The sequence below is a fragment of the Martes martes genome (genome assembly GCF_963455335.1).
Source record: "Martes martes genome assembly, chromosome: X".
NCBI classification, from domain to species: Eukaryota; Metazoa; Chordata; class Mammalia; order Carnivora; family Mustelidae; genus Martes; species Martes martes.
The window spans coordinates 85,360,659-85,386,712 of record NC_137897.1 but is presented as its reverse complement, the minus strand read 5'-3'; the positions used below and the strand labels follow the sequence as shown (position 1 = coordinate 85,386,712).

The following is a 26,054-nucleotide window of genomic DNA, read 5'->3' as shown; positions in this document are numbered from 1 at the left end:
CAGGGTGCCCGTTTTGAAGGTGGAGTTGTGGGGAATAAAACGAAATGATGGCTAGCAAGGTGTTTTGTAAGCCAAATGTAAGGCATTGTTTGTCACTCATAAGCAGCAGTGAAAGCACTGACTCTGATTAGAGACACCCCGGGCTAGAACTGCCATTTTTTCGGTGGCCACCCACCACCAGTGAACTGAGCTTTTCTTGTTGGGTGGTGGAGTGGGGAGAGGATCTCAGTGGATGGGCGTATGCCTGAGACCCCAGTGTCTTCTTGTTGTTTGGCCCAGAGAGAATCACTACCCCCGGGGCTGACCCACAGAAGACAGCAAATGTGAATTTACAAGGGCAGTCAAGCCTCTCGGGAGGATTAAAGAGACACTGTGGGCAGTGAAGAACTGGCTGCCGTGCTCATCCCTTTGCCAGCCTTTGGGAATGTCTCTTTGATTCTCTTCTACCCAGGAGACCTCTTCTGAGAAGGTCCCAACTTCTGACACTTGATGGCCCAGATTGCCTTGCAATTCCAGCCGGGCAAGGAGCCTTCGGTCCCTTTGCTTGCTGCAAATGAACTCTGTGAATGCTTGTTTCATAGAGGTTCCTTAATGGATATACTTCTTTAGGTTCTGACATGTTTCTTGTTCTTTTGCAAGGCCCCCCTGCCCCCTCCCAGTGTTAGTTGCAGGATTTTGTGTTCTTACATGCTTTCTTGGGTGGGGGCTAGATCCCCCAAAACAGGTCTGTGGGCTACTTTTCTAAGTAACCTGTAAGAGAGTCAGTGCAAGTTCGATGGCACAACAGCCCGAGTGAAGCAGAGAGTTAATGCAGAAATAACTCCAGTTAACTGGGTCAAAGTATAATTTGAAAAATTAAGGACAGTTTGGCTCTTTGCAAGTATAAGAGTCGGCATGTTTGCTGAGCAATGCTTGCTTAGGTTTTTTGATGCAGTCCGAACAAATGCCTTGAAACCACCTCCCTCCCCCAAAAGAAAAAGTTACAGGGATCAGGCGACATTGAACGGGGAGGAGTCCTGGGGAGGGAATTCTTCTCAGTTTATATTTCTGCACAGAATACAAAGACAGGACTTCAGATCTTGTAAATCAAAAGTGAATATTTGTAAAGCGATTCATTTTCTGATGTTCTCCATCACAGCCTGGGAGGCCACGCAGATGACAGGAAACGCCAAAAGAGATTAATTGCTCTCTCGTCACCAACTTTTCTATTTGCTCATAACATCAGTTGGGACCCAAGAAAAGCAAAAAAATTCTGAGAGCCATTTTCTTGCCAGCTTGAGTTATGAAGCAATGCTACTGTTCACCGAATCGCCCAACCATTGTACAAAAAAACCCAGCCCTGTTGGTTCTTGCATGGGGAGACCCGAAAACTGTGGTTTCAAAAAATACCCCCTGAGATCCATATGTGATTGTGATAAATTGGATTTCAGCAGTTAGAAAATCTTTCTCATTCGAAGGCTTGGGGGATAAGCTTATTAAAGTAGGCTCAGATAGAACCTCGCTGGGGTTGGTAGCTGTGTTGATTTGCTTCAAGGGTACCTGGTAGCTCTCAGAGGACAGAGACGTGCTGAGCGATTAAAGCTGGACCACAAGCTTACAGCGGGGACCAAGATGTCAGAATGATGTCTTCAGGAGGCTAGGAACATGTCCTATGAAAATTTGGCCCTTGTTTAAGGAGCAGGAAGGATCGTCTTGCCTTTCTGGCAGCTCTTTATACTCAATATTTAGGTTGGCCCTTCAGAAACCATCAATGCGCTCAGTTCCCATTTGGGATTAACCCTAGATTGAAATTTGAAGTGTCTTGAACACTTAAATGTTTTCTAGCCATCCACTGGATGGGTTTTACAAACTCTAAAGTCTATGGAAATGACCTGTGGCTGGGCCTGAGTGATAGCAAACTTTCTGTGTTCTAAGGCTCAAACAGCTTAGGATTTCCACTCCTTAGACAAGAAATGCAAGTCTCATACTTTAAAGAATTGTAGTTGCTTTGATGGTCTTCTGCGTGGTGGTGCAGTGCAAACACATTGTCTATTTAAATTGGCCTAATGTCCCTTCCGTTTTGCAGTGGATTTCATGTGAGAGCAATAAGTCTGACCCGTCAAGGTGTTTAATTGTATCCATTTGCTAACTACATCCATGTTTTCCAACAAAAGTAACCGAACTGTAGATCTTTATATATCTCTTAGAAGATGCAGGAGAAACATTGACCGATTTACCTCTCCTCCCTGAAGGATTAATAGTAGCAGTAGTCTTGAAGCTAAGATGAGTTAACTTGCATTTCAGAAATTGTTTGGGGGCGCCTGGGTGGCTCCGTGGGTTAAAGCCTCTGCCTTTGGCTCAGGTCATGATCTCAGGGTCCTGGGATTGAGCCCCGCATGGGCTTTCTTCTCAGCGGGGAGCCTGCTTCCCCCTCTCTGTCTGCCTGCCTCTCTGCCTACTTGTGATCTCTGTCTGTCAAATAAATAAATAAAATCTTAAAAAAAAAAAGAAAGAAATTGTTTGGATCCCATGCCTATTATTTTTATCTTTGTTGTCAAAGGACCCATTTTGCAAACCCATTTCCCTTTTCTCCTGAAGAAAAATCTCTTGAGAAATCAACTCTAATTCTGTTAGAAAGGATGATTTCAAAATTTGTTTTTATTTTCCTATGATATGTCTATAAGGATTTTAGCCTTAGAATTGGATAGGAATGCATGCTCATCTGCTTGAATCCCCCCCACCCCCCCGCAATCTTTGCAAGACAGGAGAGACAAGTGCTCTTTCTCACACAGGAAAACAGTGCTTACACTTAACATAAATTCTCCAACATTTTCCCCCCTGGTGAGTCAAAAGTTTCTGAGGACCTAAGTCTTTTTTTTTCTGCTTTCTTCTCAGCAGCCTCAATACACCAGGCCCTGAAATTTTTGAGTGGTCTTTTGCAGTGGCGAAGATGAGAAAGAAGTGGAAAATGGGAGGTGTGAAATATATCTTGTCCTTCTTGCTGTTCTTTCTTTTCCTAGAAGGAAGCAAAACAGAGCAAGTAAAACGTAAGTGTCTTGAGATTAAAAAACATGATACTTTCTTGTAATTTCTTTGAAAATGTGCTTATAATCTGTAGGGATTGTGATTTAGCCCAATTATGGCCATACAATTATTCTAAGAGAAGAAAGTGAATGTTACTGACTTACGCATGAGTTGATAAAAGAATGGGAGCTCTGCATCGGGCCAACTAAATTTAGGGCTGTTTTTCTGATTATCCTATAGTTTTCATCTCCTAGAACACATGACACATTAGCCTATTTTCCTTTTCCTGTTCTAAACTGTACAAATCTCATTCCATTTTACGTAACTCTAGAAATATCTGACAGATGAGCTGGATTTTTTCCCAAATTTCAGACTCTTCAGCAGAGGTTTTCAGTTTATGAAAAAGAATAACACAGAAAAGAAAAAAAAAGAAAAAGAAAAAGAAAAAGTAAGGCAGGCTCTGCCTATTCCCTTATGCCACAAAACGAAGAAGGGAAAAACCTTCACATGAACTGGATTCAGATGAAAAATCCTTTGAGGAAATTGAGATTCCAGGGACCGTGAGCAAATTGGATGCTGTTTATTGAAAGAACGTCCCCGCAAAGCCAGGGAATATTTCTAGAAAGTCAGCGATCCGTGTGATGGGCTAACACGTTGGAGAAAGCCGAGTGGCAGGAAGGGGGTATCATTACCCACGTTTGGGAGATTGATGTGTAACCGCTGACATCGCTGCTCTTGTTACGAGCTTTCTGCTGAAAGTACGAGCCTCACCTTCTTGGGGCCACTTGCAGGCCTCTCTGGGGTGGACGCTTGCTCTAAATTGGAAGGAAAAGCCATTGCTCGGGTTCCCCTCTTTGGCTGCATCAAAAGAAGCACAAAATGGAGACGGGCCAAGAAGGGCATTCTCTGCTCCACTGAACTTATTCATGAGGAGGAACTGTGAAAATCTTCTTGGTAGGAGCTGCAGCAGCATCTGAAGCCCATCACTGAAACATTTATCTCCTTTATCAGCGGAAGTCGACTGTAGCCGGCGTGAGGCTTGCTGACAGGGAGAACGGTGCCAAATCCATTCCACCATGACGTGTGTTTCTGTCCCCCTGTGCTTTTCATAGTCCTCTCTGTCTTCTTCCCGGGAGAAGGGGTGCTTTTGATTAGGCTTCTGAGCACGAGTGACCTGTGGTGATATCTAGCGTGTTGGAGACACGAGAAGAAGTATAGCAGGGCCCACGTTTCAGCAAGGAAACTCTGAATCAGTCTCTCTCTCTCTCTCCTGCTTCCCTCAAATGACCTCCTTCTGCCAGAAAACTCTCCTTTGAGTGGCTGTGATAGGAAAGTTGTCCATTCATCCTCAGCTCCGGTTACAACCCAGCTGGGCCTAAGATCCTTGCTTTCTTAGGAAGAAACTGTTACTGATGGCTTGATAAGGGAAAGCTTGCAACTCTTGGAAGACCATCTCTTCTGGGAAGTCTTCCATAGGTATGAAGACTTGAAGATTACTGTCCACGCAATCTTGAGCTTAATTGACAAACCAAAGAAAAATAGGACTTCAAAAATATTTACAGGCCCCTCCTGCCCATTAATTTGTCCCAAGCCCTTTTAATATTCTGTTGGTGTCAAATGATTACATAGTATATGGCCTAGACCCCCCAGTTCTCTTCTAGTGTTTCTGGGATATAGTCAGATGATGAGGCTAAGGGTATGATTGTTCCCTGAATGAGCGGTTCAGGGTCATTCTGTGTGGCCATGCCCAAGCTAACTGTCTTGAGGACATGTGCTAAGTTATCTCCACTAAAGGGGAAATCTCAAAGCATATGCCCTCTGTATGTTGCCTTGATACACACAGACGCACACGCACACACACACATGCATACATACAAGGTATGCATGGAGATTTATACTGCAGCTCTAATAGGGAGAAGTCAGAAGCAGTGGAAATGCCCGTCCAGTTGGGGTTGGTTACATAAACGATGTATGTAACATACTCTCATGCTACCATTAAAAACAGTGCATATCATAAGTTTGAGAGCCCCGTGAAATGCTTAATTAAGTCCTTTTTAATTTTCTTAAATTTTAAAATTAATAATACTCATCATCCAAAACGATCTGAAAGTATCTGGGCTTTATAAAGAAAGTTCGTCCCTCAGCTACCAATCCCCTTCCCAGGGGTAGTAGCCATTACTAATAGTTTGCTATGTGATCTTCCAAACTCTTTTCTCTGTGTCCTAAAAACACACGTATGTGTTTGTTGTTTTTTTTTTTTCTTTTACGAAGATGGGGTACGACATGTATTTTCTATAACTTTTATTCAGATATGTGTCTGGGGCCTCCTTCCACCTTCAGAGCCTTGCTATATAACCATGCCATATTCTTTCTCATGCCTGCGTAGTTTCCCGTCGTGTAAGTGTGCCGTGGCTTAATTAACCAGTCAGTAGTTGTATATATTGAGGTTGTTTCCAGTTTTTACTATTAAAACTAAGGTGTTGACGAATACCTTTTGGACAATTAGGCAAGTATTTTTGAGGAATCGTTTGGTCAGAGTGGATGTTGGGTCTTCACCTTGGTGAGCACTGTCAAATTATCCTCCAGAATGCGTTGCATCCATTTATACTTCCACTGTCTACGTATGAGTGTCCTTTTCTACCTCCTTTACTAAAAGTATAATTAATCTTTGTACCTTGTGGCCCATTTAATGGGGGGAATCATGTTACAGCTTTGCTGTGGTATTTTCCTACTACTGGCATATCTTTGCAATTCGTTTTCGATCCAATTGAATTTCTTCAGTGACTGGCCCATTTTGTGGTTAGGTTGCTTGTCTTTGTGATCGGTAAGAACTTACTTATGAACATTTTGTTATATCGAAACTTGTTAGTGACCTTTTGTATTTAAAATACTATTTTTCCCATCTGCCCTTTGCTTTAAACTTTAAGATGGATTTGCCCATGGGGAGGTTTTAAGTGTTGGTGTCGTCAGATCAGTTATTTATTTCCCTTATGGCTTCCCAATTTCTTCTTCCTAGGGAGGTCCTAACCACTCACTCTGTAATATTTTTTTCTACTGCTTCCATAATGTGGGGTTTTACCCATAGTTATCTATTCCATCTAAAATTTATAATCATGTATAGTGTGCAGTGGAGAGCTAATTTTTTATTCTGGAGTTTCCACATTTGGCAAGTATGACTTTTATGACAGGGGTAAAAACCTGGGAAAACTCCGGGAAACCTAGAAGTGTAAAGGTAATACACTGTCACGTCTCTCCTTGCTGTCTGGTGCCATTTTACACAAGGGTTTTGACCCTTCATGGGTTGACTTCAGTAGAAGCTCCTATATCAATGCACACACTGCAGTCTGTTCGCTCTCCTGTCTTGGGCATCAGGGTGGAAGGAGGGGGGCATGCCATTTGGTCAAAGAGGCTCACTCTGTTGGTGTAGTATCTGCAGAGGTCTGGAGAAAAGGCCATATTTGCAGAAGGCTGTTTTCACAAGGAAAGGGAGGGCTGCCGCTTGCTAGTAGCCAATTAGTTATTAGTTATGTTGCTCTCGCAGGAGACAAGGGGGCTTCTGGAACCCAGGGAGTCCTGATGGCGCATTGCAATGGATGACAGAGCCATGTGTGGCTTATAGAAAAGTCTGTTACTGTCCAGAAGCAGCAAGGTTTGAAGTCCAAAGCAGAGGCGGCTGGGGGGTTGGGGAGGAGGGGGGTTCTTTCAGGAACTCCATTATGCTTTGTTGTTGAAGTTGTAGTCAAAGAGGCCAGGAAGCTCTTTTGAAGTTCAAAGGAGCGTAACATTCAGCGCATGATAATTCATGCAAATATGGGGCAGGCACACTGAAGAGTTTGCCTCTTTTGGCAGTTCTAACGTGGTTAATGAACGATGGATTAAAGTGAGGTGGAACAAGTGAGTTGTGAGGAATATTCAGTTGTGTATTTCCAAAGGACCAGGCTGGGCCAGGTCCGGCAAAGGTTCTGGGAAGAGGGATTGTCTGTGTATTTTGTGGAGTCCGTTCCTGCTGGACAAGGTGTTAGCTGGATCTTCCAGGAGACTAGAATCTCACTCATTTTTTTCTCTTCAGGAGAAAAGCTTCCAATATCTGGCTGAAAACAAACCTGTTTCGGAGCCTACCCTGAGCTTCTGTCATGCAAACAAACCAGACAGACTTGAGTTTTCCTCTTCTAGCTTCTTGCTTGGACATTTGAGGTGATTATTAGACTGCAGAAAGAATTGCAAGCAAGAGTAGATTGCTTTACGTCTTAGAGGCTCTTGTAGGTGGAAGTAGATGAAAGGGAGAACACCTCAACTTTGGATACCTTTATGTTTTGTAAAGTATATTCTTCTTTTTTTAAAAAGATTTTATTTATTTGAGAGAGAGTATGCACGGGGAGAGCAGCAGAGGGAGAGGGAGAAGCAGGCTCTCTGCTGAATGGGGAACCTGATGTAGGACTCAATCCCAGGACCCTGAGATCATGACCTGAGCTGAAGCAGACGTTTAACCCACTGAGCCACCCAGGTGTCCCACAAAGTACATTCTTAATGATTTTTTTTATGTCGGGGGTGCCAGTGGGGCTGGATGTGGAGGCTCTGGAGTCAGCTTAGATCCAAACCCCAGGTCTTCAAATTCAGCATTCTGTTCACGACCCTAGTTTGCTTCTAGCAGTTCTCTAAGGGAAGCAAGTTCATACTCTTGAATAGAAGCCCATTCCTTTGCTTAAGGCAGCCACTTACCACATAAGGGGTGATCCAAGTGAATGAATAAAGAACTTTGTAACCAGAATTCCTAGGAGAGGCGGTATACTACTGCGGAGTTAAAAGGGTCTAGCATGAACGTTATTCAGGAACCTGAAGAAGCTAAGCCAAAGGAAATTTGTGAGGAAGGTTAAAAATATGTGCCTCTGTGTCCATGCTTCTTAGATTTCCCTGACTTCTCAGTAGGATTGGAATGTCCTCAGAGTCTAATGGAAAGAGGACTGTGCTTTAGAGCAGGAGACCTGGTTTCTGGTCAGTTCTGTTGCTTGCTGTGTGGTATCGGTTGAGTCATTCATGCTCTCTGAATGAAGGATTCTCTACTTATAAGCTGAGAATTCTTGCTCTTTGGATGGTAAAGTGAAGGATGCCAGAGTAGGCACTGAGGAGGTGGGATGAGGGAAAATGAGGCTCTGGCTTTGGGTCCTTGGAGCACACCTGGACTTTTATCACTGTCCCAAGGTCATTGAAAAGAGCATTATTCCTTTAAGATTTATAGCCTGGCTGCTTCTAAAAAAAGATTAGGTACAGGCTATATATGAAAGAATAGCTGCAAGCTAACATTTTAAAAGATGAAATGAAATAGAGCACCTCTGAAGAAAGTAGGAAGCATAGGTGTTTTGAACACCTGCTTTAGTGCACTGTAGCATTCCCACTCCAAATTTGGCTTGTGCTTCCGAAAAAATAAAAAGAGGGAGTCTGGAGTGGCTGGCAAGATGAAATTCCAGTTTCATCTACAGATATCATTCCTACCTCCTGCCCATTTGGGCAGTACTGATCATGGGATGTTTGAATAAGGCACATTTGGGTGGTACAAGGATACCATCTGTAACCTTGATTTCAGAGAAGAAAGAAGAATAGCCTTTCTTTATTGACTCTGTAAAAGAAGAGGGCAAGTAATAAATTATAACTCAATAAAAGTCTTTCTGTAAGTGTGAAGGCAGTGTGGTCTAGATCCTTTTAACTTCGGTTGGTCTAGACATAGACTAGATTGTCAGTTATTAGACACCCTAAGCAAGCTTTACATTAACATGGTTTTTTTTTTCTGATTTTAAAATAGATGCCAAAATAAAAAGCTAAGACACCTCCAAAAAATAATAAAAAAATAAAAGAGATGCTCATTTAAACATTCAGAAGACACATAAAATATAAAGAAAATGGGGGCACCTGGGTGGCTCAGTGGGTTAAGTGTTTGCCTTCGGCTCAGGTCATGATCCCAGGGTCCTGGGATTGAGTCCCGCATCTGGCTCCCTGCTCAGCAGAGACATGCTTCTCTCTCTCTCTGCCTCTCTCTAGCTCTGCCCTTCCCCCTGCTCATGCTCCGTAGTGTTTTTTTTTTTCCATGCTCAGCTATATATGTATATATATATGTAGTATCATACATATACATTATTTCACAAAAATGAAGCCCTGCCTCATAACCAGTTTAGTTTATTGTGTCAATTCACAATAGATTCTTGAAAATGCACCTGCAATGGTGATAGATCCCATGTTGTTTGAGGCGAAAGCTGGATTTTTTTTTTTTCTATATCTGTCGCAGGGCATGTAAACGTGACCCTGCTGTGAAAAAAGTTCAAGAGCACATCTTGAGCTCTTGACCAAATGGAAAGCAAACCTCCTTTAGCAGAGACTTACACTGCCGAGGTGCTGATAGGAAGAACAACTTGTTTGTTCAAACAAGAGCTTTGATTTTTACCCAAAGTCCTGTGCCAGATGACATGTAAGAGATGATTTTAGCCAGGAAAATACTCAGGTCAGGTCTCACCAGCCAAGCAGCCTTTCTGTGACAGGATCTCCATGTGGCCTCATAGTAAGGACTGTGGAGAATACTACCAACTACCAGTTACCTGTGCTAGTGGGGGGCTAGAAAAGCACAATAAATTGAGATTTCATAGAAGTCTCCAGTTCTTATCTGAGTCAGTGTTGTGGCCTTACTTGCTGTCAGAACGCTTTGAAATATGGACACTTTTCTTCTCATTGAGTTTGCCCACCTGCTAGTAGAAAATTGAAATAGCCACCAAGGCGCAGATAGTGGGAAGGCCAGGATGGTAGAGGCTGCTCAATATATATGAATTTGAATTAATTTGGGGCAAATGATCTAAGTAGGAATAAGGTAACTAACTCCAGACACACAGTAATAAGCTGAATATGCGGGATGGAGACTTTGGCTTTTTCCTGGCTTCCATAACCTGGAAGTGAAGTCTTAAAGCCCGGAGGAAATCTGATAGAGACTTCAATCCTAATAACCCAACTGCCAGAGAAATAGGACACTTTTTCATCTGTAACTACTATATCTTGTTTTGCCCTTTCTGCACTTGGCTTCAAGTTTGATAAATGACAGAAGTATTTGCGCTCTTTTTTCCTCTGCTTTATTATAGTCTAAAGTAGCCTTTTAAAAAATAATTAAAAAGGAACTTGTGTACTTGATTTGTCCACTCATATAATGAACAGCAAAGATTCATTGCTCTTTTCACTGACTGTATGTGTTATAATGAAATAAATATTATTGTAATACTTGAAGGATGATGTGTCTACAGTAATAGCTCTTATCAAAAACAGTTCCTAAGAATGTTTTCTTGCTTTTAGACTGACGATGAAGTTATTGACCTTTTGAACCAGTCCTGGGTGCTAGATGGTAATGATTGGTCAAAACATCAATGGCATAGTGACATATCTCTGTTGTTTACTTCACTTTTATCTTTTTTTTAAAGATTTTATTTATTTATTTGACAGAGAGTGGCACAGCAAGAGAGGGAACAAATGCAGGGAGAGTGGGAGAAGGAGAAACAGGTTTCCCGCTGAGCAGGGAGCCTGATTCGGGGCTCAATCCCAGGACACTGGGATCATGACCTGAGCTGAAGGCAGACACTTAAGGACTGAGCCACCCAGGTGCTCCCGTTGTTTACTTTTAATTGTCATTATTTTTGTTAACGGGGGCCCCTAAAGTAGCAGGGATCGCCACTTTTAATTAGGGTCAGATGCACCATTCGAAAATTAGCTATGACAATGCAGGTTGAATGTCCATCTCAAATGTTAGTTGCAGTTCCTTTGGGAGCAAGTTCTGCTCACAGATACCATTAGTTAGTGGTAAGCCATGCATTCTCCAGCTGGTATCTGTCAGCTACTGGCAAGTGATAAGCTTACTTTTTCTTGCCTATATCTTCTAAAAGTTGGCGAGTCATCATTGTTTTAATAAAATCAGCTCACATATGCTTCTTGTCCAAGATGATATACTGGGACTTTAGGTGTGGTTGATTATGCTGTGCAACTCATTAAATTTTCCCTTGGGTTAACGCCAAAAACTTTGTAAAAGTTCAGACTTCTAAGCATGCGCTAAAATTGACTTTGCCATAGTTTCTTAAAATTGATCATTGTTCAGTGTACTCATCGAGCAATCAGTGGTAACTGTGTTAATCCCAGACACCCATGATAAAATGAGTCTTAAGGTTTATAGTGTTTACTTTTGTTATGTGCTTGAAAAAAAAATTAGAGTCAGTAATTGTAGAACTTTGTTTAGTAACTCTAGTGGCATTACTGTTCCATTCCATGTCTGCCTCCAGTTCCAAGAGTTTGTGGATTTCTATCTGGGGCATAATTGGCCAAATCCTATATTGTTGAGATGATGAAACACTATTATGTTTGCAGTTAGGGCTATGTTTCCATCAGAAGTTAGTGTTTGAGTAAGATTTTCATCAAGAAGCATAGTTTGCCAGACTTTGGTACCATAATATGGAAGAAATGCCGTGTGAGTATTATTAAGTTTAGAGAGAATGAAAAAGAACTTCCAGCTTGGCTAATCTAGCTTCGCAATTAGATTTTAAACCCCTTGACAGCATGGGTACTATTTTTTTTGTCTTGTAAACACATTTTAAAAATTATATTTTAAAGATTTTTATTTATCTATTTGTCAGAGAGGGAGAATGAGAGAGAGAGAGAGAGAGAGAGAGGCAGGGGGAGATGCAGGCTCCCTGCTGAGCAAGGAGCCTGATTCATGACTCAATCCCAGGACCCTGGGATCATGACTTGAGCTGAAGGCAGACGTTTAACCAACTGAGCCTCCCAGGCATCCCCATTTAAAAATTATTGAAGAACAATTCACATACAATGTTTTGTTTCTGTTGTACAACATATTTATTTAATAACCACTGTCAAAAAATTTATGAAGTTTCCTCAAAAAATTAAAAATAGAATTACCCTATGATTCAGTAATTTCACTACTGGATATTTATCCAAAGAAAATGATAACATTAACTCAAAAAGATATATGTACCCCTATGTTTATTGCAGCATTATTTACAATTGCCAAGATATGGAAGCAACCCAAGTGTAGATGTATGGATAAAGAAGATGTGGGATACACACACACACACACACACATGCTTGCATGCACAAGCACACACAGTGGAATATTACTCATCCATAAAAAGGAATGAGATCTTGCCATTTGCAACAACATGGATGGAATTAGAGGATATTATACTAAGTGAAATAAGTCAGACAGAGAAAGACAAACATCATGTGATTTCACTCTTATGGGCTAAAAAACAAAACAAGTGTGGATATTATTATACTTTGTGCCTTTATCATAGTGATAGGTACAAAAAATTCAGAATGAAGCCTCCCAGCTGTACCATTTTATACAGTCTATTGGGTTATGACTTGACTTTATTGTGGATAACACCTGATTCTTTAGAAGATGATCAAAGCTGTTTCAAAGGTCTTATGGAAGAGTAACTTGAGAAAATGTTAGGCAAGAATGTGAGGAAGCCTTTTGTTTTCCAGTTTCTTAAAGTGGGTGATGTGTACCTTGCAAATGTGTAGCTGGAAAAGCTAGAATCCTCTAGTGGTTACAGCCCTTGGGTCTGAAGTCAGGGTACTTAGGTTTGAATCCCAGCTCTATACCCTGACCAGTCACATCAACTTGGGTATGGTACCAAATCTTCCCCTACCTCAGATTCCTTATCTGTAAAATGGGACTAATAATAGAACCTACCTTATGTGGCTGTTGTGGGCATTTAGTAAATTCGTGTATGTGAAACCTTAGAATCCAGCCTGGCAAATACTAGTGGTTGTTTTGTTATTGTTGTGAATGCTATGACCATTCTCATCTGGCTGTTGTTTAGGCCCTAGTCACTTTTTACGTTTACCAGCTACGTTAAACTTTGAGCCACATTTAGAGCAGGAAAATTCAGATTGTTTAGTTTTCATATGCTGTCCAACAACACTCTTTAGAGACTGACTTTGGGGGAAATGGAATCTATTGACTGAAACAAGTTATTTTTGGTAGATGTATGGATTTCATGAATAGGGGGTGCTCAGATATATCTAAAAGACCCATTTAATAATAGTGCCTGTGAAATAACCTACCTTAAAGATATTTCAGAAATGAGATGGCAATTTGCTTAATATCAACATGTAAAGGATACCCTCCTTGTGGCATAAATGTATATTGTTTCTTTTCTTGCAAGTTAAAACCTTTTAATAATTTGGTTGTGAGTTTAAAAAATATGTAAAGGCACTTGTAACCCACACTTTGACAGCTTGTCTTATTTTCGTGGTTCCTTAGTCATTCAGGGGTCTTAATCTTGGACTTACCACATTTTTTTTCATCTGGTAAGAAGCAAATCACCTGACCATGCAAACGGCAGAGCTGATAGTGAAAGCTCATCCAACTTCATATTTTAAGTAAGTAGATTTAATGTCAAAGTCTGAGGGAGCTAATTCAAGCAAGTACAGTAATCTGTAATCAAATGCATAATACACAAGGTTCCATCTTTGCAATGTGGATTTAAATCAGCAAACTAACTTTTAGCTTAGCTACATTTATGTCTTAGTGGCTGCAGACTTAGACGAGTAGAATTATTTATGTTAGCCTAATAATGACACTTGAATAGCCCCCTTCATGGATTTGCTTCTAAGTATATACCCAGATTCTTTCTGAAGTGTCTAGATAAGTCATATATGTGAAATGCAAATCACCTAGGTATTTGAGAGTGAGATTATAAATTTACCGTAGAAAAACAGTCATTCCCCTTTCACTCACATGTGGAAAGTAACAAAAGGTGCCTCATTTAAATGTTTGTTTGGGGAAATTTAAGATCATTCCTCATTGGTTAAAGATCCTGGGATTGTTAAAATATTTAAAATATTTCCTACTCAATTCTAGACTATTGTGGATCAAGAGTCTTAATTTGTGTCTATACCAAAAAAATTGTATTTCTAAGACTTGGCTGAGAAGCACGCAAGCTCTGCCTGGAAAGTAATTTTGATTTTCTGAGTTCTTTCAGTTAACACATGATTTTGAGCACCTATGCTGAGCTCAGAAGCATAGATTAATATAACAATGATATCAAAAATAGTAATATCACAAGTGGGGAAATAAAAATACTTATTAAAATTGAATATATATTCAACCATCCTGATAACGAAAAAGACTGGTTCTGTTTTCCACTAACAAATTGGCAGTTTTATTTTATTTTTTTATTAAATTTTTATTTATAATTCCAATATAGTTAGGTACAGTATTAGTTTCAGGTATGTAATATAGTGATTCAACAATTCTGTACATTACTCAGTGCTCATCATGATATGTTTAATCAATCCCCTTCGCCCATTTCACCCATTCCCCCACACACCTCCCCTCTGGTGACCATCAGTTTCTTCTCTATAGTAACAGTGTTTCTTGATGTGACTCGCTCTCTCTTTTTTCCCCCTTTGCTCATTGTTTTGTTTCTTAAATTTCAGGTATTAGTGAAATCACATGGTAATTGTCTTTCTCTGATTGACTTATTTTGCTTCGCATTACACTTTCTAGCTCCATACATGTTGTTGTAAATGGCAAAATTTCATTCTTTGTTATGGCTGAAAGTAAATCCAAATTCTTGGACCTACACCAAATAAAAATCTGCACAGTGAAGGAAACAATCAGCAAAACTAAAGACAACCTACTGAATGGAGGAAGACATTTGCAAATGACATATCTGATAAAGGCTTAGTTTTCAAAATATATAAAGAACTGATATAACTGAATACCCCAAAAACAAATAATCTAATTAAAAAGTGGGCAGAAGACATGAACAGACATTTCTCCAGAGAAGACATCCACATGGCCAACAGACACATGAAATGATGCTCAGCATCACTTGGCATCAGGAAAATACAGATCAAAACTACAATGGCACCTCATACCTGTCAGAATGGCAAAAATCAGGAACACAAGAAACAACTCTTGGCAAGGATATGGATAAAAAGGAACCCTCATGTGTTGTCGGGAATGCAAACTGGTGCAGCCACTGTGGAAAACAATATGGAGGTTCCTCAAAAAGTTAAAAATAGAACTACCCTACCTTCTGGTAATCACACTACTGGGTATTTACCCAAATAGTTTAACAACACTAATTCAAAGGGATACGTGCACCCATAAGTTTATTTCAGAGTTACTTACAGTAGCCACATTATGGAAGCATCCTGAGTGTCCAAATTGGCAAAGTTTTATACAATTGAATTATCCAGTGTTGGGCATTCTCACCTACTGCAAATGGGAAGATAAACTAGTATAGCTTTTCTGGAAGGCTGTTTGACAGTACAGGTCAAGAATTTGGATGCATTCAAAACCTTTGACTAATCAATCTACTTCTAAGAATTTATATTAAGAAAATAACCCCCATTGCATATGAAAATTTATTTAACAGGTGTTTATCATGGAATTTGTTTTAAGAAAAGGAAATGCAAAAACCTAATACCCCCCAAATAGGTGATTGGTTAATGAATTATGGTTCCACAGCGTTGGTTTAGAATCACGACACTAAGCATGAAGTATAAGGGAATATTTAATGGCACAAAAACATCCATGATATGTTAAGTTTAGAATATAGTTTATAAAACATATGACCTATATGTTGTTAATTTTGTGATAAAACTTTTATACATACAATGCACAGAAAAAAAACTGAAAAGAGTTTCTGGTTTCTGGTCTGACACGTAAAGAGCTTAGAAGTTGTCACTCCCATTGTCACACACAAAAAAGCTGAAGGAACAACTCCTCTTGAATTAGGTAGAAAATTGAGGTCACAGGGCAAACTGCCTTATATTCTTTGCTCTGAAATATGGAAAGCTTGGTGAATATAATCACCACTTCTGAGTCCTGGTAGGAGCAAGGGTATTGCTGGAGAAGGAGTATGTCTAGCTTGAGAGAAAACTTTTTTGTGTGAGTTTTATGAGGTTCTCAGGATGAAGATTGGAGAAAAATTTCTTCCGGCTCCAGGCATAGGAGGGGAAACGTATCCTGAAATAAGCCCAAAGCTCTTTGTTCTCCTAAATTAAGGCCCTCCCTCAAGGGAAAAGATTTTACCAGAGCCTCCCTGATTTGCATTTTATCAGAGTCTAATGAACTGGAAAGAAGGAAAATACCCAACTCCACTAGCCTTCTTGTCTTATCTACACAGGTGGAGGAGAGCAAATGCAATTAGCACATTTGAAGGTCACAGCTCAGAGGCAAAGACTCACTAAAAGACTGAGAACTAATCGTATGATTTATAGAATGCTCCACCCTCCAACCTCTGCCACAATTTACTACCACATTGATAGGGCCCTTGTGTAATAACAGGAGATTACAGGTGATAAAACTACACACCTCAGACACTATTAAATCTAGGGAAGCCCAGAACAATAGGAGGGGAAATAAACAAGGACATTAGAGCAAATTTTAGCTTTGACATCACAGCTACGGCAAAGAGTACAAGTAGCCTAATTTCCAGGTAGGTTAACATAAAACCTCATGCTAAAAGCTTTTTTGCCTTAGTTTCTTTTATCCAGTGCATCACGTCCAACTTTCAACAAAAAAGTAAAAGGTAGGCTGAAAGGCAAAAAAACAGTCTGAAGACACAAGTCAAGCATCAGAACCAGATTCAGTTATAGAAAATATTTTGGAATTATCAGACTGGGAATTTGGAATAACAGTGAGTAGTCTGCTTAGGACTCTACTCAGGCAAGTGGATAATATGCAAAATTAGATGGGGAATTAAAACAGGGAGATGGAAACTCTTAAGAAAGAAACAAAAGGAAATGTGAGAAGTCAGAAACACCGTAACAGAGGGGTGCCTGGGTGGCTCAGTCATTAAGCATCTGCCTTTGGCTTGGTCATGATCCCAGGGTCCTGGGATCAAACCCCGCATCTGGCATCCTGCTTGGCAGGAAACCTGCTTTTCCCTCTCCCACTCCCCCGCTTGTGTTCCCTCTCTCTCTGTGTTTCTATCTCTGTCAAATAAATAAATAAATAAGGTCATTTTTAAAAATATAAAAGTCCATATAGATTAGAAGTAAAGGGACAGAGAAAGTTATAGCATGCTGACACTAATCAAAAGTAAGTGGGAGTAGTGAGATTAATTTCAGACAAAGCAGACTTTCAGAGCAAGGAAGCATGTGTATGCATCCAACAGGGTATCCCAAAGTATGTGAGGCAAAAACTATTAGAGCTACAAGAAGAAACAGACAAATCTACTATTATAGTTGGAACTTTTACACCTCTCTATTAATAATTAATAGGTCCTGAAGACAGAAAATCAGTAAGGATGTAATTAAATTGAACAGCACCATCAATCAACCAAATCTCATTGACTTCTATAGAATATTTTATCCAACAACAGTAGAATATACATTCTTCTCAAGCTCACGTGAACCATCTACCAAGATAGACCACATTCATGGGTCATAAAACACACCTTACAAAATTAAAAGTAATAGACATTATGCAAAATATCCTCTTAGTTCACACTGGAATGAAACTATAATTCAATAACAGAAAGATAGCTGTAAAATCCCCAAATATTTAAAGATTAAATAATACAGTTTGAAAAAGCACATGGATCAGGGTGCCTGGGTGGCTCAGTCAGTTGAGTTTCTGACTCTTGGGTTTGGTTCAGGTCATGATTTCATGGTCATGGGATTGAGCCCCGTGTCAGGCTCTGTGTTCAAATCAGTCTATTTCAGATTCTTTCTCCACCCCTGCCAACCTCTGCTCCTCTCTGCGTGTGTACTCTCAATCTCTCAAATAGATAAGTAAATAAAATCTTTAAAAAATAGCATATGAGTCAAAGCAATAAGAGAAATTTTAAAATATTTTGAATTATATGAAAGTCAAGATAGAACTTATCAAAATTCACAGGGTGCAGCAAAAGCCGTGCTTAGGGGGAATTTATAGCATAGTATTAGTATATTAGAAAAAGAAAGATCTAATGTCAATAATCTGAGTTTCACCTTAAGAAACTAGAAAAATAGGGGCATCTGGGTGGCTCAGTTGGTTAAGGGTCTGCTTTCGGCTCAGGTCATGATTCCAGGGTCCTGGGATGGAGCCTTGCTTCTGGCTCCCTGCTCAGCAGAGAGCTTGCTTCTCCCTCTCCCTCGCTGTTCCCCCTGCTTGTGCTCCCTCTCTCTCTCTCTGTCAAATAAATAATCTTTAAAAAAAAGAAATCAGAAAAATAGGAGCAAATCAAATCCAAAGTAATCAAAAGAAAATAAATTTTAAAAAATTAAAGCAGAAATCAATGAAAGTGAAACCAGGGAAATAATAGAGAAAAATAAATGACACCAAAACTGGTTCTTTGAAAAGATCCATATAACAAACCTCTAGCCAGGTTAATTAAGAAAAAAGGAAGAAGAGACAAACTACTAATATCAGAAATGAAAGAAAGGCCATCATCACTATTGATGCATTGATATCAAAAGGATAATAAAGGAATATAATGAACAACTCTGTGTCCCCAAATTTGATGACTTAGAAACGGTGGACCAATACCTTAGAAGATACAGTTCAATGAAACTCACAAAAGAAGGAATAGTCTGAATAGCTTATATCTATTAAAGAAATTGAATCAATAATTCATAACCTTCCAAAACAGAAAGTACCAGGCTGAGATGATAAAGTGGGGAACTTGACCAAACATTTAAGGAAGAAGTAATACTGACACTCGTCAGTCTGTTTTAGAAGATAGAAGCAGAAAGAATACTACCTAACCAACATTACCCTGATACCAAAACCAGGAAGAGAGGTTACAAGAAAGGAAAACTACAGATCAATATCTCTTATGCAAAAATCCTCAGCAAAATGTTAGCAAGTTGAATTCAACAATGTATGAAAAATCCACAAGATGCAGAATTTATTCCAGGCGTGCCAGTCTGTTCCAGTGTTCAAAAATCAATTAATGTAATCCATCACACCAACAGGCTAAAGAAGAAAAATCACATGATGATAGCACTAGATGCATAGAAGCATTTGACAAAATCCACCACTATCCAGCAAACTAGGAATAGAGGGGAATTTCATCAACTTCATAAAGAACATATACAAAAAAAAAATCTATAGTTAACACCATACTCAATGGAGAGAAACTAGGTGTTTTCCCCCTAAGATCAGGAACAAGGCAATGATGTCTCCTTTGACCACTCTAATTCAACATTGTACTTGCAGTCATAGCTAATGTGTTAAAATGGGAAATGGAAACAAAGGGTATAAAGTTTGAAAGGAAGAAACAAAACTACCCTTGTTTACAGATGACATGATTACCTGTGTAAAAAGTCCTAAAGAATCAATTTAAAAAACCACTCCCCAAATTAATAAGCGATTATAGCAAGGTTGAAGGACATAAGGTTAATATATAAAAATCAATTGCTTTCTTATATACCAGCAATGAACAATTGGAATTTATAATTAAAAAACACAATTCCATTTACAGTAATACCAAGAAATGAAAATACTTGGCAAATATTTGGCAAAATGTGTACAAGATCTCTCTAAGGAAAACTTCAGAATTCTCAGGAAAGGAATCAAATAAATGGAAAGATATTCCATGCTCATGGATAGAAAGACCCAATATTATCAAGATACCAGTACATCCAACTTGATCCATAGATTCAGTATAATACCAGTCAAAATCCCAGCAACTTACTCTGTGGAAGTAAAGTGATTCTAAAGTTTCCATGAAAAGGCAAAAGACCCAGAATTTCTAACACAACACTGAAGAACAATAAAGTTGGAGGACTGCCACTACCCAACTTTGAGACTTGCTACAAATCTACAGTAATTATGGCAGCATCGTGTTGTTGAAAGAAGAGACAAATAGATCAATGGAACATAATAGAGAGCCCAGAAAAAGACCCACACAAACATAGCAAACTGATCTCTGACGAAAGGAGCAGTGACATTTCACTGGAAAAAGGACAATCTGTTCAACAAATTGTGTCAGGACAACAAGACATCCACATGCAAAAAAAAAAAAAAAAAGAATGTAGACACTGACCTTAAACCTTTCACAAAAATAACTCGAAATGGATCAAAGGTCTAAATATAAAATACATTAAGTATAAAACTTCTAAAAGATAACATAGGAGAAAATCTAGGTGACCTCAGGTTTGGTAGTGAGCTTTTAGATACAACAGAAAAAACGTGCTCCATGAAGGAAAAAATTGATAAATTGGACTTCATTAAAAGTAAAAACTTCTGTTCTGCAAGAGACACTGTTGAGGGCATGAAATGACAAACCGCAGACTGAGGGAAAATATTTGCAAAACACGTATCTAATAGAGGACTTGTATCCAAAACATACAAAGAACTCTTTAAATCTCACACAAGAAAGAAAAGGAAATGACCTATGCAATTAACAGATAGGCCAAAAGTTAACCAGATACCTCACCAAAGAAGACATACAGGTGGCAAATAAGTGCGTGAATAGATGCTCCACATCGTATGTCATTAGGAAATTACCAATTAAATCAACACACCTATTAGAATGGCTGATCCCAGACATACAGAGGACACCAAATCCTGGTGAAGGTGTGGAACAACAGGAACTGTCTTTCACTGCTGGTGGGAATGTAAAATAGTATAGTCATGTTGGGAGACCATTGGGCAGTTTCCTACAAAGCTAAACATTGCCATACTACGTGATCCAGCAGCCATACTCCTAGGCATTATCTAAGTGAGTTGAAAACATGTCCACACAAAACTTGCACAGAAACATTTACAGCAGATTTATTCACCATTTCCAATAATGGGAAGCTACCAAGATGTCCTCCAATAGGTGAATTGATAAATAAGCTGTACATCCATATAACAGAATACTGGTCAGTGACAGAATAAATGAGCTGTCAAGTAATGAAAAGATGGGGAGGAACCTTAAATGCATAGTTCTAAGTGAAAGAAGCAAGTTTAAAGAGATGTCACACCCTATGATTCCAACTATATGACATCTTGAAAAGACAAAACTATAAAGACAGTAAAAAAAAAAAGAATTGGTGGTTTTCAGGACGGGGGGCAGAAGAGGGAGGAGATGAGAAGGCAAAATACAGGGGATATTTAGGGTGCTGAAATTATTCCTTTGTGGATATGTATCATTATACATTTGTCATAACACATACCATGGTGCAAAACAAAGTGCATGTTCATGTGCTTTAGTTAATGTTAATATCTCACTAGTGGTCCATTAATTGTAACAAATGTACCACACTTAACTGAAGATGTCAATAACAAGGTATTTGGGGGTGGAGTCAAGAGAGGATATATGGGAACCCTGTACTTCCTGCTCAATGTTTTGGTAAACCTCAAACAGCTGTAAGAAACAAAGTCTGTTAGTTTTAAAAAGGGGAAAAATGGGCATGACCTTACTAGAATGTTAAAAGTGGTTATCTTCTGGTAGGGGAATTATATATGATTTTTCTTTTCTCTATTTTTTAAATTGTTTTATTAAAGTACAGTTTACATGCAACAAAACTCACCCTCTCTGTAGGGTACAGTTTTGTGAGTTTTGACACAAGCATTCTGCCATGTAAGCACCACTGTAAACAAGATAGAAAAATGAGTCCATCACCCAACAGATGTCCTCTGTTCCCCTTTGCAGTTAAAATTCTTCCTCCACCCCAGTCCTTGGTAACTATGGATCTGTTTTCTGTCCCTATAGTTTTGCCTTTTCCAGAATGAAAAGAAGTGGAATTATACCATATGGGATTTGAGTCTGGCTTTATTCATTTAGCATAATGCCTTTGAGATTCATCTATGTTCATTTCTTTTTATTGCTAATATTCCATTGTGTGGATGTTTATAAATTCATCAGATGAAGGACATTTGAGGTACTTTTAGGTTTGGGGGACCATGAAAAGAGCGATTCTAAACATGTAGGTACGGGTTTTTGTGTGAATATTTTTTTATTCAGTTATGATGAACATTTTATTGATGTAGATGTTAGCAGTGTTTGGGGACAATTTACATGCAGGTTAATGACATTTGATCAATAATATTTCATCAACAACTTTATTAAACCTGCATCAGCGGATGAAAGGGCCAGAGTTCTCATGAACTGCGTGTATGTTCTCATTTCACTTGGAAAAACACCTAGGAGTGAAATTGTTGGGTTGTATAGTAAGCATTCTGCATAACTTTATAAGAAACTGTCAATTTGTTTCCAGCATGGCTATACTCTTTTGCGTTTCCACCAAAGGGGAATTCCAGTTGCTTCACATCCTCACCAGCACTTATTATGGTTAGGTTTTTTTGAGTTTAGCCATTGTGATGGTTTCATGATGAAACCATGAAAATGGTTTCAATTTGCATTTTCCTGCTGGTTAATTATATGTTTGATACCTGTGAATCTTCTTTGGTAAAGTGTCTGTTCAAGTTATATTCCCATTTTGTAAAAATTGGATTGTTTCTTTATCTTCAAGTTTTGAGATTTCTTTATGTATTCTGGATAAAAGTCTTTTATCAGAAATATGATTTGCAAATAATTTCTCTCATCCCATGGCTTTACTTTCTATTCTCTACACTGTTTTTTAAAAGATTTTTTTAACAGATTTTATTTATTTATTTGACAGAGAGACAGATCACAAGTAGGCAGAGAGGCAGGCAGTGAGAGAGAGGGAAGCAGGCTCCCTGCTTAGCAGAGAGCCAAATGTGGGACTCGATCCCAGGACCCTGGGATCATGACCTGAGCTGAAAGCAGAGGCTTTAACCCACTGAGCCCCCCAGGCGCCCCATAAAAGATTTTATTTGAGAGAGAGAGAGAGCACAATCAGGGGGAGGGACAGAGAGAAAAAGACAAGGAGATTCCCTGTTGAGCAGGGAGCCTACATGGCACTGGATCCCATGACCCTGAGGTCATGACCTGAGCCAAAGTCAGACGCTTAACCAATTGAGCCACCCAGGCATCCCTTACCACTCTTTCAAAGGCAGAAGTTCTTAATTTTGACGAGGCCCTATTTTAAATTTCTTTTATGGATTATGATTTTGGTGTCATAGCTCAGAAGTCTTTGCCTAACCCAATAACACCAAGATAGCCTTCACCATTTTCTTCTAGAAGTTTAAAGATATTAAAGTTTACACGGAAGTCTATGATCCATCCTGGATTAATTTTTGTATATGGTCTGAGTTACAGATTTATTTTAGTTCTTGTTTTGTATATGACTGTCCAAATGTTCCAGAAGCATTTGTTTAAAAGAATACTGTTTCTTCATTGAATGGTCTTTGCACCTTTGTTGAAAATCAATTGACTGTGTTAAGTGCGGGTCTATTTTTTGACTCATCATTCTGTTCAATTGATATATTTGTCTAAAATTTGCCAAAAACATATTGCCTTGAAAAATATAATTTTACATTAAGTCATGAAATCACACCATATATGTCCTCCCAAATCTTACTTTGTCAGAATTGTTTTGGGGAGATTCCTTAAGAAATTTAAAATAGAGCTACCCTATGACCCTGCAATTGCGCTACTGGGTATTTACCCCAAAGATACAGATGTAGTGAAAAGAAGGGTCATCTGTACCCCAATATTCATAGCAGCAATGGCCACGGTCTCCAAACAGTGGAAAGAACCAAGATGCCCTTCAATGGACAAATGGATAAAGAAGATGTGGTCCATATATACTATGGAGTATTATGCCTCCATCAGAAAGGATGAATACCCAACTTTTGTAGCAACATGGATGGATCATTTATATATATATATATATATATATATATATATATATATATATAGTTGGGTTTAATTTACTGGAATTTTATCGAGAATGTTTGCATCTATGTTCAGGAGGGATATTGGTCTATAGTACTATTTTTGTCCTTGTAATAACTTTAATCTTGTTTTCATGTCAGTGTCATGCCTACATCAATGATTTAGTTGGGAAGTAATCCTTCCTCTTGATTTTTTTTTTTCTGAAATGTTTGGTAGAATGTTTGATAGAATTCACCAGTGAAGCCATCTGGCCCTGGAGTTTTCTTTGTGACAAAATTTTTTAACTACAAATTCAAGTTCTTTAAAAGATATAAAAGAGGCATCTGGATGGCTTAGTCATTTAGCCTCTAACCCTTGATTTCAGCTCAGGTCATGATCTCCGGGTCATGAGATCGAGCCTCATGTTGGGCTATTCACTCAGTAGGGAGTCTGCTTTAGATTCTTTCTCTCTGTCCCTCCCTCTGTGTGGTCTCTCTCTCTCAAACAAACAAACAAACAAATAAATGTATATAGGAATATTCAGGTTATCTATATCTTCTACATTGAGCTTTGGTAATTGTGTCATTCAAAGAATTCATCTGTTTCATATAGGTTGCTAACTTAAGTGGCATAAAGTTATTCATAATATTCCTTTATTATTATTCTTTAAAATGCTCTCTGGGGTCGCCTGGGTGGCTCAGTGGGTTAAGCCTCTGCTTTCGGCTCAGGTCATGGTCTCAGGGTCCTGGGATCGAGCCCCACACAGGGCTCTCTTCTCGGCGGGGAGCCTGCTTCCTTCTCTCTCTCTCTGCCTACTTGTGATCTCTGTCTGTCGAATAAGTGAATAAATCTTTAAAAAAAAATAAAATAAATAAAATAAAATGCTTTCTGTTGTCTCTAATATTGGGAGTTTTCATCTTCTCTCTTTTTATCCTTGCTACTTTTGTAAGAAGTTAATCAATTTTATTGATTTTATTGAAAACAGATTTGGTCTCACTGATTTTTTTTCCGTTGATTTTCTATCTTCAGTTTCACTGACTTCTTTATTATTCCTTTCTTCTGTTTGCTTTTGGTTCATTTTGCTCTACATTTTCTAGTTTCTTGGTTTGAGACTTTCCACCCTTTCTAACATAGGTACTTTAGTGATAAAAATTTCCCTTTAAGTACTTCTTTAGCTGAATCCCAATGGTTTTGATATGCTGTGTTTTTATTTTCATTTAGTACAAACTATTTTTCAATTTCCCTTTTGATTTTTTTCTTCAACCCACAGGCTGTTTTTAAGTTACCAGTATATTACAAGTGGTTGTCTCCTGCTGGAATTGTGTATAATGATTTTCATATATACACATTTATATTTTTATTTTGTTCTTTTTGGAACTTTGTGAATGTTTTCCAGTTTTCTACATTAAGTGTGTATTTCTTTTCTAAAAAGAAAATAATTAATACAAAATAATGCTCTACATTTTACAGTACTTTATTTTTTTTTAAGATTTTATTTAGTTAGTTGACAAAGAGAGACACAGAGAGAGAGGGAACACAAGCAGGGACAGTGGAAGAGGTAGAAGCAGGGTTTCTGCTGAGCAGGGAGCCTAATGTGGGGCTCGATCCCAGGACCCTGGGATCATGACCCAAGCTGAAAGCAGATGCTTGATGATTGAACCACCTAGGTTCCCCTATGCAGTACTCTATAATTTACAGAGAATTTCGTTTAATCCTCCAAACTCTCCTTGAGAAACAGATAATCTGTATTTCACAGGAATTGAAAGCTAAGATTGACAGTTTATTTTTTTATTTTTATTTTTTATGTTTTAATTTTTTTACTCTCTTTTTGAGGGGGGGTAAGTTTGAGGGAGAGGGAGAGAGAGAATCTTAAGCAGACTCCACGCTGAGTGCAGAGCTTGATGTGGGGCTTGATACTATGACCATGAGATCATGACCTTTGCCAAAATTGAGAGTCGGTTGCTTAACCGACTGAGCCACCCTGCACCCTTATTTTTATTTTATTTTATTTTTTAAGATTGACAGTTTCAATGACTTGCCCAATGTCACACAGCTAGAGCTGGTTAGAGTTTCACTTATTTGTGGAACATAAAGAATAGCATGGAGGTCATTAGGAGAAGGGAAAAATGAAGGGGGAGAAATCAGAGTAGGAGACGAACCATGAGAGACCATGGACTCTGGGAAACCAACTGAGGGTTTTAGAAGGGAGAGTGGTGGGGGATGGGGTGAGCCTGGTGGTGGGTATTAAGGAGGGCACAGATTGCATGGAGCACTGGGTGTTATATGCAATCCATGAATCATGGAGCACTATATCAAAAACTAATGATGTACTATATG

General features: G+C 38.9%; 1 protein-coding gene across 1 annotated transcript in view; it reads left to right on the top strand.

The window, feature by feature from the left end:
• Positions 1-2,929: 2,929 nt before the first annotated feature.
• Positions 2,930-26,054, top strand: part of CHRDL1 (chordin like 1) — a gene marked incomplete at its 5' end in the record, with an annotated part of 113,785 nt that continues 90,660 nt past the window's right edge. Inside the window, one exon of the mRNA XM_080795347.1 lies at positions 2,930-3,026. Coding sequence (XP_080651473.1) covers positions 2,930-3,026 — 97 coding nt within the window. The remainder of the gene's footprint in view (positions 3,027-26,054) is intronic.